This window comes from Zootoca vivipara, chromosome Z1, assembly GCF_965207765.1.
Source record: "Zootoca vivipara chromosome Z1, rZooViv2.hap1.1, whole genome shotgun sequence".
NCBI lineage: Eukaryota > Metazoa > Chordata > Lepidosauria > Squamata > Lacertidae > Zootoca > Zootoca vivipara.
The window spans coordinates 62313665-62328197 of record NC_142583.1 but is presented as its reverse complement, the minus strand read 5'-3'; the positions used below and the strand labels follow the sequence as shown (position 1 = coordinate 62328197).

General features: G+C 47.6%; 1 protein-coding gene across 2 annotated transcripts in view; it reads right to left on the bottom strand.

Annotated features, from left to right (window-relative positions):
• Positions 1-14097, bottom strand: part of HPSE (heparanase) — a 29277-nt gene extending 15180 nt beyond the window's left edge. For both annotated transcript variants that reach the window (XM_088660583.1, XM_088660584.1), the window contains exons 1-5: positions 13744-14097; positions 6730-6875; positions 4840-4974; positions 1397-1567; positions 41-212 (exon numbers count right to left, since the gene is read on the bottom strand). In XM_088660583.1, coding sequence (XP_088516709.1) covers positions 41-212; positions 1397-1567; positions 4840-4974; positions 6730-6875; positions 13744-13949 — 830 coding nt within the window. In that variant the 5' untranslated portion in view covers positions 13950-14097. The remainder of the gene's footprint in view (positions 1-40; positions 213-1396; positions 1568-4839; positions 4975-6729; positions 6876-13743) is intronic.
• Positions 14098-14533: the final 436 nt, after the last annotated feature.

Here is a 14533-nt window from a genome sequence, read left to right as displayed (position 1 = left end):
AAAATCGTTAATAAATACATTTTTTTAAAAAAATTTTTACCTCCTTAGCAACTTCTGAGTGTGCTTCCGAGGCTGACCTACATCAGGCCCGTAGAGCTTGGCATTTCTGTAGCTGCTGTAGCTGTCCAACAGCTGACGTAGTTGTATGAAGTCCTGTCCTAGCTGGGAGCCATCGATATAAATGCCAGACTTCTTCCTGAAGCTGTTGGGCTCTGTAGAAAGCGTAAACATCCTTAGATGGCTCTCAAAGCTGTGTGACTCATTCAGAATTTGCACAGTGGCAGTAATCAACCAGAAGTACGGAATGTTAAATATCAAACTTTACTATTCCGAAGGAACATTTGGAACTAAAGATACGTGAGACTCAATTTTATCTAAGGGGTAAGGCGGTCTCTCAAATTACCTGGTAGGGTCAGCATCTAAACAGTGATGGATTTTTTTTTCTTTCACTGAATTGCTTTCCATTAAACCAGAGCTTTCCAAACTGTGTGTCGCAACACATTAGTGTGTCGGCTGCAGTGTTTTGTGCAAACATTCCTCCCAGGGCTGGAAATGGGTTAGTTTAACCACCAGTTTGCTAGTAAAACTGAATTACAGTGTCGCAAAATGATGCCAAGACCATATAACACCGGTCCTGAAAGACCTACATTAGCTCCCAGTACGTTTCTGAGCACAATTCAAAGTGTTGGTGCTGACCTTTAAAGCCCTAAACGGCCTCGGCCCAGTATACCTGAAGGAGCATCTCCACCCTCATTGTTCAGCCCGGACACTGAGGTCCAGTGCCGAGGGCCTTCTGGCGATTCCCTCCCTGCGAGAAGTGAAGCTGCAGGGAACCAGGCAGAGGGCCTTCTCGGTAGTGGCGCCCGCCCTGTGGAACGCCCTCCCATCAGATGTCAAGGAAATAAACAACTATCTAACTTTTAGAAGACATCTGAAGGCAGCCCTGTTTAGGGAAGTCTTTAATGTTTGACGTTTTATTGCTTTTTTATTAATATTCTGTTGTGAGCTGCCCTGAGTGGCTGGGGAAACCCAGCCAGATGGGCGGGGTATGTATAAATATATTATTGTTGTTGCTGTTGCTGTTGTTGTCTAAAAAGTGTATCACCAACATGAAATGTTTGGAAAGATCTGCATTAAACATTCCAAAGCGATGTAACAATTTATTTTGTTGTTGCTGCTGTCTTCTGTCCTGAAGGCATCACTTCACAAAAGCTGTGAGGGGTGCATAAAAGCATTGTGTTTTTTTTTTTAAAAAATCCTTGACATGGCATGTGATTTTGCAGGGCTGAATATAGGGAAGAGGGGCTTATGGGCTTTCTTCCCCCTCCCACTTTGCCCTCCCCCATATGCATTTGCATACTGCCAACACAAAAGCGCACTCCAATCTGAGACCTACCATTCCCAAGTTCCCAATCCATGTCGTAATTCTGGGATTCAGTATAATTCAAAATCAGCTGGGCGTTTGAGCTGTCCCACTGGTTGCCTTTCCTCAGCAAAGCATTGAGTCCGAAGATCAGGTGCAGATTGGCACAGCGTGCAAAGTCATACAGAATATCCACTGTACTTCCTGTGAGCCGGGGGGGGGGGGATAAGGACAAAGGGTCATGTTACGAGGAGGAAATCCCAGGGAAAAAAATTCCTCCCCACCGGAACCCTAGGTCAGAAAAATCATCTCATAGAATCATAGAGTTGGAAGAGACCACAAGGGCCATCCAGTCCAATCCCCTGCCAAGCAGGAAACACCATCACCTCAGAGCTTTTTATACCTCAGAGCTTTTTATATTTGTTTTTTTCACCTTTGTGGCCTGAGTCCTTAATGCTGAATGATGCCACAATTTGACTTAATGTGTTGAGTAGCTTCTCATTTCATCTGTGGAAGCCTACCGTCGTCTTGCGGTAGAATCATAGAATCATAGAGTTGGAAGAGACCACAAGGGCCATCCAGTCCAACCCCCTGCCAAGCAGGAAACACCATCAAAGCATTCTTGACATATGCCTGTCAAGCCTCTGCTTAAAGACCTCCAAAGAAGGAGACTCCACCACACTCCTTGGTAGCAAATTCCACTGCCGAACAGCTCTTACTGTCAGGAAGTTCTTCCTAATGTGTTTAGGTGGAATCTTCTTTCTTGAAGTTTGAATCCATTGCTCCGTGTCCACTTCTCTGGAGCAGCAGAAAACAACCTTTCTCCCTCCTCTATGTGACATCCTTTCATATATTTGAACATGGCTATCATATCACCCCTTAACCTTCTCTTCTCCAGGCAAAACATACCCAGCTCCCTAAGCCGTTCCTCATAAGGCATCGTTTCCAGGCCTCACTGGAGAAGGTTCACCAGCAAAGATGAATCACAGAATCATAAAAATGTAGAGTTGGAAGGGAACCACAGTGGCTGTTTTTTATTTATTTTTAATGCATGAACCACAGTTACACCTTTTTCTTATTCTCTAGTGTGGTCCATGTTTGCACAGTCTGAAACAGCATATAACAAAATGTGTGGACATTGGGGTGGAAGCAGCAACTGTGAAGTTTGTTATATAGCTACAGTTGTGAAAAGAACCTTAATGCATAGGATTACATCAGGGGTCCACAACGTAAGGCCCATGGGCCAGAAGCGGCCTGCGGAGGCCGTTTGACCGGTCCACGAGCTGCCCCCAAACTGAGCCGCCCACTAGCGCGCTGCACTAAACTGGGGACTCGCTTCTGCAGTGCCAAAAATCGCATCTGCTCAGATGCAGACGCTAAAAACCACGGGTGCACGCACTCACGTGCACACGGGATCCGGCCCACAGAGGGATCTCCACGGGACTGATCCGGCTCAGGCAAGATAAACCTTGCTGACCCCTGGATTACATGTTGTAAAGTTTAATTGCAGTACAGAGTCCAGATATTATATTGGTGGCAAAAGTGCTTTCTACACTTCTTGTTCCAGGAGAGGCAAAGAGGACAGACTTGCCACAGTGTCTGCCCACCTCTGGATTTTAATTGGTGGGCCTGGGAGAGATTCAGGACATTTTATCCTCAGTTAATTCCCGCTGCAGTGAAAGACTCCTCCGTGGATGGCAATCCAAGGCGTCACTTCCATTAGATTCAGAAGACACCTCTGGACCTTAAATTGAGGCTCATACAACAAAAAAATAATATTTAGAATATACTGAACCCCATTATGGTTGTTTTAAAAAGGGATATCTAAAGCATCTAACTGTTGGAGGTGCAATAGGGATAATGGTTCTCTAAAACATGTTTTTTTTCATTGTCCTATGTTGAAAGCTTTTTCCCAGAAGGTTACTGAAACTATCAACAGAACTGTATGGAACTGCAGTGTTGCCTCGCAAGAAGAAATTAATTCGTTCCGCAAGTCGTTTTGTATTGCGAAAATTTCGTCTTCCGGTTTTCCAATTTAAACAAAAGAAAAAAGAAAAAAGAAAAAAAGAGAAAAAAAACGTCTTGTGAAGCACGGCCATAGAAAGATTTGTCTTGCGAGTCAACAAAAAGGTCGCAAAACGATTTCGTCTTGCGAGTTTTTCGTTGCACGAGGCATTCGTTATCCTCTTGAATTATATACCCAGCACATGGAACCTTACAAAAAGACAGTACGAGTGGACTCTCCGTGCCCTGACCACAGCAAAAGGACCGATACTGATGAATTGGAAAAATAAAAATGCGGCTCCCTTCTACGATTGGATTGAAGACTTATACACACTCACAACATATGAACAACTAGCATAAAAAGGCAGACTTGCCATGGAGAAATTCAATGATATTTGGAATCTGTTCTTACAAATACTGTAATAGGTTAAGATCTGGCGAAGTACAATTACAACTTTGTAAAATATACAGTTTTGGGTTTCACCCCCTCCCCCCTTTATTTTCCCTTCTACATGGGTTCTGTTTCTCGTTTTCTTTCTCTCTCTTTTATTTACGTATCACCATGTTTAGTGCACATATAACTATTTACTTTTTGAATTGCCAATAAAGATGTTAAAAATAATTGGAAAGAAAGATTCAGGAGACACCTACCCCAAATGAGCTGGTGCTGTACACAAAGCACCGCAAGAAGGTGCCAAAGAGCAGCTATTTTGTGCTCAATAAACAGGTTCTCTAGAAGCCTCCAGAATGATCCAGCTCTTTCTTTACACTCAACAGCCACTCATTCTCCTAGCCCTGCTCTTGCAGTTTTTGTACAGTTGTTGACCTGCATATATAGATGATGCCTCTTGCATACATACATACATAGATGATGGCAAGAACCAGAGGACCCGCCATAGCTGCAGGAGGGTATTCAGCAAGGAGGGACATGACAAGGAGGCCCTTTGGAGCAGCAGTTATGCCAGAAAGTCACATGTCTATTAGTTTGCTTATCCCTAGGTAAAGGTAAAGGGACCCCTGACCATTAGGTCCAGTCGCGGACGACTCTGGGGTTGCGGCGCTCATCTCGCTTTACTGGCCGAGGGAGCCAGCGTACAGCTTCCGGGTCATGTGGCCAGCATGACTAAGCCGCTTCTGGCGAACCAGAGCAGCGCACGGAAACACTGTTCACCTTCCTGCTGGAGCAGTACCTATTTATCTACTTGCACTTTGATGTGCTTTTGAACTGCTAGTTGGGCAGGAGCTGGGACCGAGCAACGGAAGCTCACCCCATCGCAGAGATTCGAACCGCCGACCTTCTGATTGGCAAGCCCTAGGCTCTGTGGTTTAACCCACAGTGTCACCCGCGTCCCTACTTATCCCTACTGCAGGGCAATTAGCAGAGCTCATTAAGTTTCCAGACCCCGTCATTTTCAGCAAACGGCGAAGAGAGAGACCTTCCAATTAGCGCATGGTGATTGCAAGTGTCTTACGTGTAATGGTTGTGTTTCGGAGCCTCTTCCTGGATTCCTCCCAGAGGATGACCATTTCCTGGAAAGGCCACTGAGACTGCAGTTGCTCTATGACGTCCATAGGTGTGGATCTGAATCCACAGACACCTGCAGCATCTGTGGCAGCAGAGAGAGAAGGAAAGAGAGAGAAAGAGAACACACATCAGCGATCAACGTTTCAGGCTGATGATCTCACCAGCAGGAGCCGGGAACCTTTTGAAGCCCATGGGACGTTATTCCCTTATGAGGAACCTCCCAGGCACCCCAGAGCTTGGTGTTGAAACCACCAAGGTCACAGGCTCGATCCCTGTATGGCCCACTTGCATATTCCTGCATTGCAGGAATCATGACCCTCAGGGTCCCTTTCAACTTTACAGTTCAACGGTTCTGCTCAGCGCCTGGAGGCCCCAGTCCTGCCACTCACCACCTGGCCCAGGGCGGGGCCAAGGCCTATAAGAACTGCTGTTGCTGCTGCTATCAGCCAGGAGGACTCCCCTGCTCAGCGCCTGAAGGCCCCAGTCCTGCCACTTACCACCTGGCCCAGGGCGGGGTCTGATGGGCTTTATAAATTTTTGTTTAAATTCCTGCTATTTTTTACCTATGTTATTTTAAACTGTATTAAGGATGTATTCTTAGTTTTAGATTTTGATTCATGTCGAAATTGGTTTCTATTCGGTTGTGTATTTTTTGATGTGGCTTATGTATTGTTTGTGACTTTTGTAATTGTGCTATTGTTGTATTGTTTTGATATCTGACTGGAAGCCGCCCAGAGTGGCTGGGGAGACTCAGCCAGATGGGCGGGGTACAAATAAAAAATTATTATTATTATTATTATTATTATTATTATTCTATGAAATGCAATCGACTTTAGTTCATTATCCCGATCGAGTATTGGAACGCTGCAATAATGTCAATGCAATTTTAAAAATTGACTAAAATCTGACTCTAAACTCATCAAAACTTCTTTCAGTTTGCAGTCCTATCCAATAGGGATTTTCCCGAATTCTTCGGGGCAAGACCATCCACTAGCAAAGAGTGTCAGTTGCCTGATAGTCTTGGAAAGAACCAACAGCGCTGTCAAGGATCATGTTGATTTTGCTTTATCTCGTGTGCAGAGTGCCTGGGGGAGGCCCTTGCAAAAGACACCAAGAGGCCCTGTGTAAGAATACAGCGTTGTCAGCAGCCCCCAGTGCCTGAAACTGGATGAAATTGACATTTGCAGTTAGTATAATAGGACTGCTGACACCTGTCTATGAAAAGCCTGAGCAGAAGTTCTAGAACAGATACTATTCCCCCCCCCCTTGGCCTCACAGATTGATAGCAACCATTAACACCACTAACACAGAGACAGAGGGAGCCTGGCTTTTGTTGTTTCAGCCAACTCAGGAGAGAGCAGGCTTTCCTGTGCTCAGTTTTCCTTGCGGAAAAAGCTGCCCCCCTAATTTACTACAGCGAAAGGTGCCGGGAGTCAGGGTGACCTGAAAGCCAAGGCTGGCCTGAGGAGCCTAGGAAGTTGCCTTATACCTGGGTCAGACAAATGGTCCCTCTAGTTCAGTGTTGTCTACTCTGACTGGCAACAGCTCTCCAGGGTTTTTGGCACCTAGCTCTCCTAGCTCTTTTGATACCTCCCTCTTGTGTAGACTGCATAATGATCCACACTTGGAAAATGAATCTGCTTTTTGCATAGAGGATGGTGTCAACTAGGTTTTATGCTGAAGGTTCTTCATAATCCATCACTATTTCATCTCTGAAAATCAAAGGCATGCATAATTGCTTTTGCCACCCAATGCCAGTCTGCTTCCACTCTGTGCTTGGTGACACTTTCTCATGTGTAAGTGTGCTGCAGCTTGCAACCTTTCGGATCCAACCTACCTTGTTTAGCCAGCAAATTCTGGCAAACCTCTTCCTCTGCTGTTGGTTTCTCTTCAGGATCAAAGATCAAGAAGTCTGTCTTGGTGCCGCCAAATCTCAGGAGGCCAGGCGATAAACCTCTCGCCAGTGTGCGCAGCTTCGTAGAGCTGGGAAAGTGAGAACGGCAAGAAATTGAAAGAAAACACCTTTTCATCCTGTTGACTTTGATCCATCATCATCCATTCAGTTCATATGAGGCGCTTCTAGACTGGCAATTTTGGGGTGGGGTTCAATCGCAACTTGGTAAATTAAGGCGGTGCGATTAAAGCTGATTTGGAGCTTTCGTGAAACAAACCTGCTTCCCCAAACAATTAGAGTTTTTGTGATAAGGAAAGTGATGGAAAAGCAAACTGGGAAGTGTAGGATAAATCGGGCCCTGCCTGCAAGAGAGGGCACGCGTTGCGGTGGGATCCGGCAACTAGGTCTGGGTGTTGGGGCGGGGACAATTGGAGCAGCCACAACACCCTATTGGTGGTCCATCTGACGGAGTGCAATTGGGCTTAGGGCATGCCAATCAAAGGAGTCAGATGGACCACTATTTAGGCACTGTGCATCGGAACACCCGCCCACCTCTCCCTAATTTAGGGCTTTGCCTTGCTATGCCGTCGTGTGTCGTCTGCCGTTGTTGCAGGAGCACGGCAGAAATTTTCCGCACTTGGCTGATTGGCTGGTGCCATTTGGGTTTTGCCTGCCGCGTAGCAATTCGTCACAACTTGTACGGCTGGCGAATAGGCTCTGGTTCATGCTGATCAGGGTGGCAATATCCCTTACCACCCTATTCACAGGTATTCCTCTTAAAGGATTCCATTGGACTTCTGGTTGGTATTCCCCCAAGTGGGGTGTGCCCTCTCCAGAGTTCTGGGCACACATGGGGGAATCGGGCCTGGCGCTAGTCAGGACCCCGTCCCAGGTGTGTACCTGGCTGCTGACTTATGGTGCGTCCAGAGTCAGTGCTACCCTAGGTAGCTTTTGGAACCAGAGCCTATGCAACCACTCACTCGATTTGTAATCAATAAAGTTGTGGCCTAAATTCTGCCAAAAACCAAACCAAAAATATGAGTCATGTCTGAATTTATTTCCAGGCCTAGGTTAAAGGAAGATTAAGATTAAGAAGATTCCACCTAAACATTAGGAAGAACTTCCTGACAGTAAGAGCTGTTCGGCAGTGGAATTTGCTACCAAGGAGTGTGGTGGAGTCTCCTTCTTTGGAGGTCTTTAAGCAGAGGCTTGACAGGCATATGTCAATAATGCTTTGATGGTGTTTCCTGCTTGGCAGGGGGTTGGACTGGATGGTCCTTGTGGTCTCTTCCAACTCTATGATTCTATGAAAGGGTCTCCACACGCAAGACCTAGTTTGATGCAACATCATCTAACCTCCCCACAAACAAATCAGAATAAATGCTCAATAGACAGGCCATCCAGAGGTGCCCTTATTCTCTGCTCAATAGTTCCAGAAACTATGTGTGGTACCCAAGTCTCAGCCTACCGCTCCACAGTCTTGGTGCTGCATGTGTAGAATTCAGCTGGGAGTAAGATGGGGACAAAACTGGAATGAGCTGGCTCTGCTTGTCATTGCCTCTGGCGCCATCTGCTGTTGACCTCCCCTCATTCTACCCTATGGGACCAGTTTCCACTGTGTTTTAGAGAGCTGGGAGTGGGGTGGATATGCCTGCAGATCCAGTCTTACACCTCCCACATTGTGTGTGGTTTGGTGCTGAGCAATCTCCTCCGGTCTGAAGAGTTTAATTGAACACGGCTGTTGGAACAGAAAGCGAAGAGAACCACTAGGAGGATTTCCTTTGCCAAGCCTGACACAGCAGCGGCCTGTGACTCATCATGTGTTCAACTTTCTTTCTTTTTTGCCTACATGCAATATTTGTAACTCTAAATATAAATACGGCATACAGAAATCTGAAGTTTCAAAGCTTGCGCCAACACTTTGAGCATCACATGAAAGCTCTCTTGAAAGCAAACTTGTTGTGTCTGTTTAAGAAAGGAAGAGCAGCAGAATGAAGACTAGTTTCAAGCTCTGCCTGCCTGCATTATTTACTGACAATATACCACTATGGGTTCTGATGTCATTTAAGCACCGCTGCTAAAGATATTTCCTCCCCACAGGGCTTAATCTGGATCAGGATTCAGCAGAATTCAGCTCCAAAATCTGTTTCCATCACCAGCGTCCAGAGTATCTGAAAGAATAACAACAAGCAATGCCTCTGGGCATGTGTAGAGTGCATTTCCCCTCACTGCCAGGTAACTGCAGCCTGGTCTACTCACTCGGGATTAAGAACCATGGTTTGCAGGTGCTAGGCCTTTTATTTGAACTATATTAGAGATTCTCTAGGGATGCGGGTGGCACTGTGGGTTAATCCATAGAGCCTAGGGCTTGCCGATCAGAAGGTCGGCAGTTCGAATCCCTGTGACGGGATGAGCTCCCGTTGCTCGGTCCCAGCTCCAGTGTGGTGAGAGCCAGTGTGGTGTAGTGGTTTAGAGCGGTAGACTCGTAATCTGGGGAATCAGGTTCGCGTCTCCGTTCCTCCACATGCAGCTGCTGGGTGACCTTGGGCTAGTCACACTTCTTTGAAGTCTCTCAGCCCCACTCACCTCACAGAGTGTTTGTTGTGGGGGAGGAAGGGAAAGGAGAATGTTAGTCACTTTGAGACTCCTTCGGGTAGTGATAAAGCGAGATATCAAATCCAAACACTTCTTCTTCTCTTCCTCCTGCCAACCTAACAGTTCGAAAGCACGTCAAAGTGCAAGTAGATAAATAGGAACCGCTACAGCGGGAAGGTAAACGGCGTTTCCATGTGCTGCTCTGGTCCGCCAGAAGCGGCTTTGTCATGCTGGCCACATGACCTGGAAGCTATACGCCGGCTCCCTCGGCCAGTAAAGTGAGATGAGCACCGCAACCCCAGAGTTGTCTGCGACTGGACCTAATGGTCAGGGGTTCCTTTACCTTTACCTTTAGAGATTCTCTAATACTTTGTCATATGGTAAAACTGTGACTGGACTGGACTAGATTAGCGGTGGTGGTGCCTTGCATCAGGTGAGATATCTCCTGATCCATGCACAGCGAAAAAAATAGCATATAAAGGACAAAGTTATGCCAGAACCCTTTCCCTAGTTTTCCCTGTTACTTGAATGCTTGAATATTATGCTGAAAATGAATGAAATGCAGCTAAAATAATTATGTTCGTTTTTCACACGGCCTAGTCCTTCCCCTACTCGCCCCCATAATATTCTTTAAGAGGGTCTCTTCTCCAGTCTTCAGAGAGCAGCTGGAAGTGGGGAGGCAGAAAAAGGGCCTCCTTTCCTTCCACTCTGCAGTTTTGATCTGAAATCTTCAGCGCAGTACTGTGCCCAGAGCTCAGAAACTGCTCAAGCTAATGAAATTCCCTGCCGCAAAATGTGCCCAGAGCAATGGGAGTTTCGAACGCTGCTTGTAACGTCATAAATGGGGAAAAAAATTCTTTCTTTCTTTTACGGGATCGATCACAAGGCATCAGATCTGCGCCTCTCGTCAGCTAAATGGCAAATATGCAGCTGATCAGCAGCCACCAACAACTTCCTGGTTGGAGCTGATAAAATACCAGAGTTAAATAAAGGACTCGCTTGATACAAGCAATAACAAGTTTGTTTCTTACTCCACTTTTCTTCTGCTTTTGAGAGCCAAGGCTCAAAGGGCACCCAGCAAAAGAACATGGAAATGAAAACTATATCCATTGTACATGAAGAAATGCTAGGAGGCTGTGTAAAATTGAGGAACAAAGATATAAGGAGTGTGCAGATTCATTCCATAATATGAAATACAGTTTGACATCTTTGGCATGTTTCTAGTTCTCAGGATGGTAAACGGGAGCATAATACAGGCATACCTCGGTTTAAGTATGCTTCGGTTTGAGTACTTTCAGTTTAAGTACTCCGCGGACCCGTCTGGAACGGATTAATACACTTTCCATTACTTTCAATGGGAAAGTTCGCTTCAGTCAGGTTAAGTACGCTTCAGGTTGAGTACGGACTTCCGGAACCAATTTCACTGATACCTTGGGTTAAGTACGCTTCAGGTTGAGTACTCTGCAGACCCATCTGGAACAGATTAATCCACTTTCCATTACTTTCAATGGGAAAGTTCGCTTCAGGTTAAGTACGCTTCAGGTTAAGTACAGACTTCCGGAACCAATTGTCTTTGTAAACCGAGGTACCACTGTAATCTGTAGCCAATGTTGCAGAAAGGGGTGATCCCCATGGTCATTACTCAGAGTAGACCTATTGAAATCAAGGAGTTCAAGTTAGCATTTTAAAACTGCTGGAATGTGGCTTTGTGTAGCAGAAAGAGATGTCAGCTATCTCAGCAGCAAGGGGATTCTCGTGGCATATCTCACCAGCCAAAGCACCCGGAGGGAACCACAGGAAATGTCAAAGCGAAAATGGTCAGATAATTAAGAGTGCATTTGCACTCCTTAATCCCAAGGATGCCAACTCATTCATCCTCCTTGCCACCCTACAGCCAGAGGGTAAAATGGCAACCAGGAAAGGGGGAAAGTGTCACAGGGTGAGTCTTATAAAGAAAAACAATGTACCTCTAAAAAGGCTATGGAAGGCAGGGGTCACATGTGCATGATAGAATCTTAGAGTTGGAAGGGACCCTGAGGATCATCTAGTCTAACCCCCTGCAATACACGAATATGCAGATGTCCCATTCGGGGATCGAACCTGCAACTTTGGCATTATCAGCACCCCGCTCTAACCAACTGAGCTAGTTTAATCTGGGTTGTCTATTGCGTTTTAATTCTGTGTGTCCCCCAAGAAGCTCTGGGCAAATATATGGTTCTTCCCACACCCACCCTACCCATTTTATATTCAAAACAACCCTACGAAAGGAGGTTAGGCTGAGAGGCGCCGAGGTCACCCAGAAAGCGTCACTGCTGAGCAGAGATTTCAATCCGTAGGTTCCCCCCTGTCCTAGTCTACCACGGTGTTTGGGAGATTCTGTTTACATTTAGATTTCCCAAGGAGCTCAGGTTGGCATACATGGTTTGCCCCCCCCCCATTTTATCCTCACAACAGCCCTTTGAGGTAGGTTAGGCTGAAAGACCATGTGACTGGCTCAAGGTAACCAATGGCTGAGTGGGGATTTGAACCCCAGTCACCTAGTGTTCTACCACGGTGCAAGCATAATGCTGGTGGTAAACAAAAGAGGTTTAAAGACTTCCTCAAGGCAAATCTTTAAAAATGTAGTATAAACACTGACAACTGGGTAACAATGGCCTGCGAGCACTCCAGTTGGAGAACAGCCTTTACCAAAGGTGTCATAGACTCTGAAGACGCTTGAACTCAGGGCGAAAGGGAGAAATGTGCTAAGAGGAAGGCACGCTTGGCAAACCCTCTTCTTGCGAAGTGGGTAGGCAGAGCGAGCTCATCCGCTCTGCTCTCCGGCCCACAGGAGCACTAGGGCAGCGGTGGCAGCAGGAGGAAGAGGCTGAGCGGCGATGGCTCTGCCAATCAAACCAGGCACGGCGTTTGATTGGCAGAGCTGCCAGGGCAGTCTCAAGCAGGTCGTGCGCCCTGGCGCTGAGGGGCAGAGATCGCTCCGGCGCCCCCGCCCTCGCAGGGCACAGCATGGCTTCCGCGCAGCTTCACCGCGCAGTGCCCTGCCTACCGGCCCGGTGCCCTACACCACCGGGATTCTACCTAGAGCCGGCCCTGAGAGCCGCCACCACTCGGCCTCTTCTCCCGTCACCATCTCCGGGAGTCTCGGCTTTGTGGTGGGTTCTGGCTTCACGGCATGGGCCAAATTTAGGACCCAGGTGAGCCTGATCCTGTCCAGGAGCCGTAGTTTGCCGACCCCTGGTCTACATTTATACGCTTCTATTGAAGGATCGTCATATTTAAGATGACGGGGTGAGCTCCCGTTGCTCGGTCCCAGCTCCTGCCAACCTAGCAGTTCGAAAGCACGTCAAAAATGCAAGTAGATAAATAGGAACCGCTACAGTGGGAAGATAAACAGTGTTTCCGTGTGCTGCTCTGGTTCGCCAGAAGTGGCTTTGTCATGCTGGCCACATGAGCTGGAAGCTATACGCCGGCTCCCTCGGCCAATAATGCGAGATGAGCGCGCAACCCCAGAGTCGGTCACGACTGGGCCTAATGGTCAGGGGTCCCTTTACCTTTACCTTTATTGTTTATACACTGCCATCAGTTTATATGGAATTTTACAGAGTTTCCTAAGTGAAAAGGCAAGTTTAGGTCCCTGCCTGCAAGGAGCTTACGTTCTAAATTTGACAGTGGGGTTAGACAACAGGGAGGGGAAAGATTGACAAAGACAGTGAAGGATGAAAGAGAACGAAGCAGCTGCACATATACCGGTAGGTGAGATTCAGCCAAAGGTAGAAAAAAATCAAGGGGGCATTTGGGAGGTGGCATTGCATAGATTAAAAAGCAACAACCCATCATTGCCCATGGAGAACACAGCACACCCATTTATTTATTTTACTTCCACTGTTGTTCATAGTTAAGCAGATTTTGCTGCTTTTTCCAAGTACAAAAAGATTTTGCTGCTTTTTCCATAGTTTGCCTACCCATGTATTAGCTCCAGGCTAGCATGCTCAAACCTCTTATAGCCCTTTAGTTGGAATAAATTTGGACAAAGCATTTCGAAAAGGGAAGTTTCAGCTGCAGGCAAAAAACCAAGTAAGAGATTTTTCAGCTTTGAGACAAATTTTCACACACTCTCTCTCAAACGCAAAACTTCAGGGGAAACCCAGCGTGGGACTTCCATTTTCACTCACGGACCCTGCACCCACCGAGCTCCTGCATCTTCAGCCGCTACAAAGCAGGCAGCAGCTCGTCAGGTGCAGCTCACTCCCCCCCCCTTTCCCCATTGGTAAACAGCCTTCTCGTAAGGCGCAGCGGGGAAGATCCCGCACACACCCAAAAAGGGGGGCGAAACCAGAAAACGGCGAGCCTGGCGTGACCTACCCCAGGAAGGTAATGAATCTGGGATCAGTGGCTAGGTTGGCATCGATGGTGAGAGACAGGAAAAACGGGCTGACCTCCCTGGCCGGCTGCTCGGGCAGCTGAAAGCTCAGCACGGCCGCCTCGCCTTGGCCGGGATCCGCCCAGGAGCCCCTGGTCAGCGGAGCCCGGCAGAGAAGCGCCAGGATAAGTCCCAGCAGCGGCAGCATCTTGCGTCCCAGCGCGCTCTTGGAGAGATCGGGAGAAAGCAGATCCTCGCCGGCGCTTGCTCCTCCTCCTGCTATTTCTACTACTGCCACTGCCTGCCTGCCTCTGGGAGGTGGAGGAGGAGTAGGGAGCGCGCATTTCTGCGTCCCAAGCTCTGTCCTGCCTCCTGTTGCGGCGTTTTGGGAAAGGCAAGAAACGATCCGCCCTCCGATTCGGTCACCCGGCGCTCAAAGACGCGCAAAGACGCGCAGAGGGGACGACCGAGATCAGTCGGGAGAGTCGGTTTTGGAGGTGGTTGGGGAGGAGTTCCTACGTTCAGGAGGATCCGGCCTTAAATGGCTCGCCACCCCAGGGGACTGAGCTTGAGGATATAGGTGCCATGTGGCCATCCAGAACAGAGTGCATCTGGGCCTGTACAAAGTGCAGCCCTCAGTGACAGACTGGCCGAGTCTAGCTTCACTTGGTGGTGGTGGACACCCGCGTATACACACAGAGAGAGCTGGATTTGCGCACTGCCTCATAAAAAAGTTGTTGGCCATTGCATGTTTGGTAAGGCATACTCTCAGGAAAGGGGACCCAGGTGGCG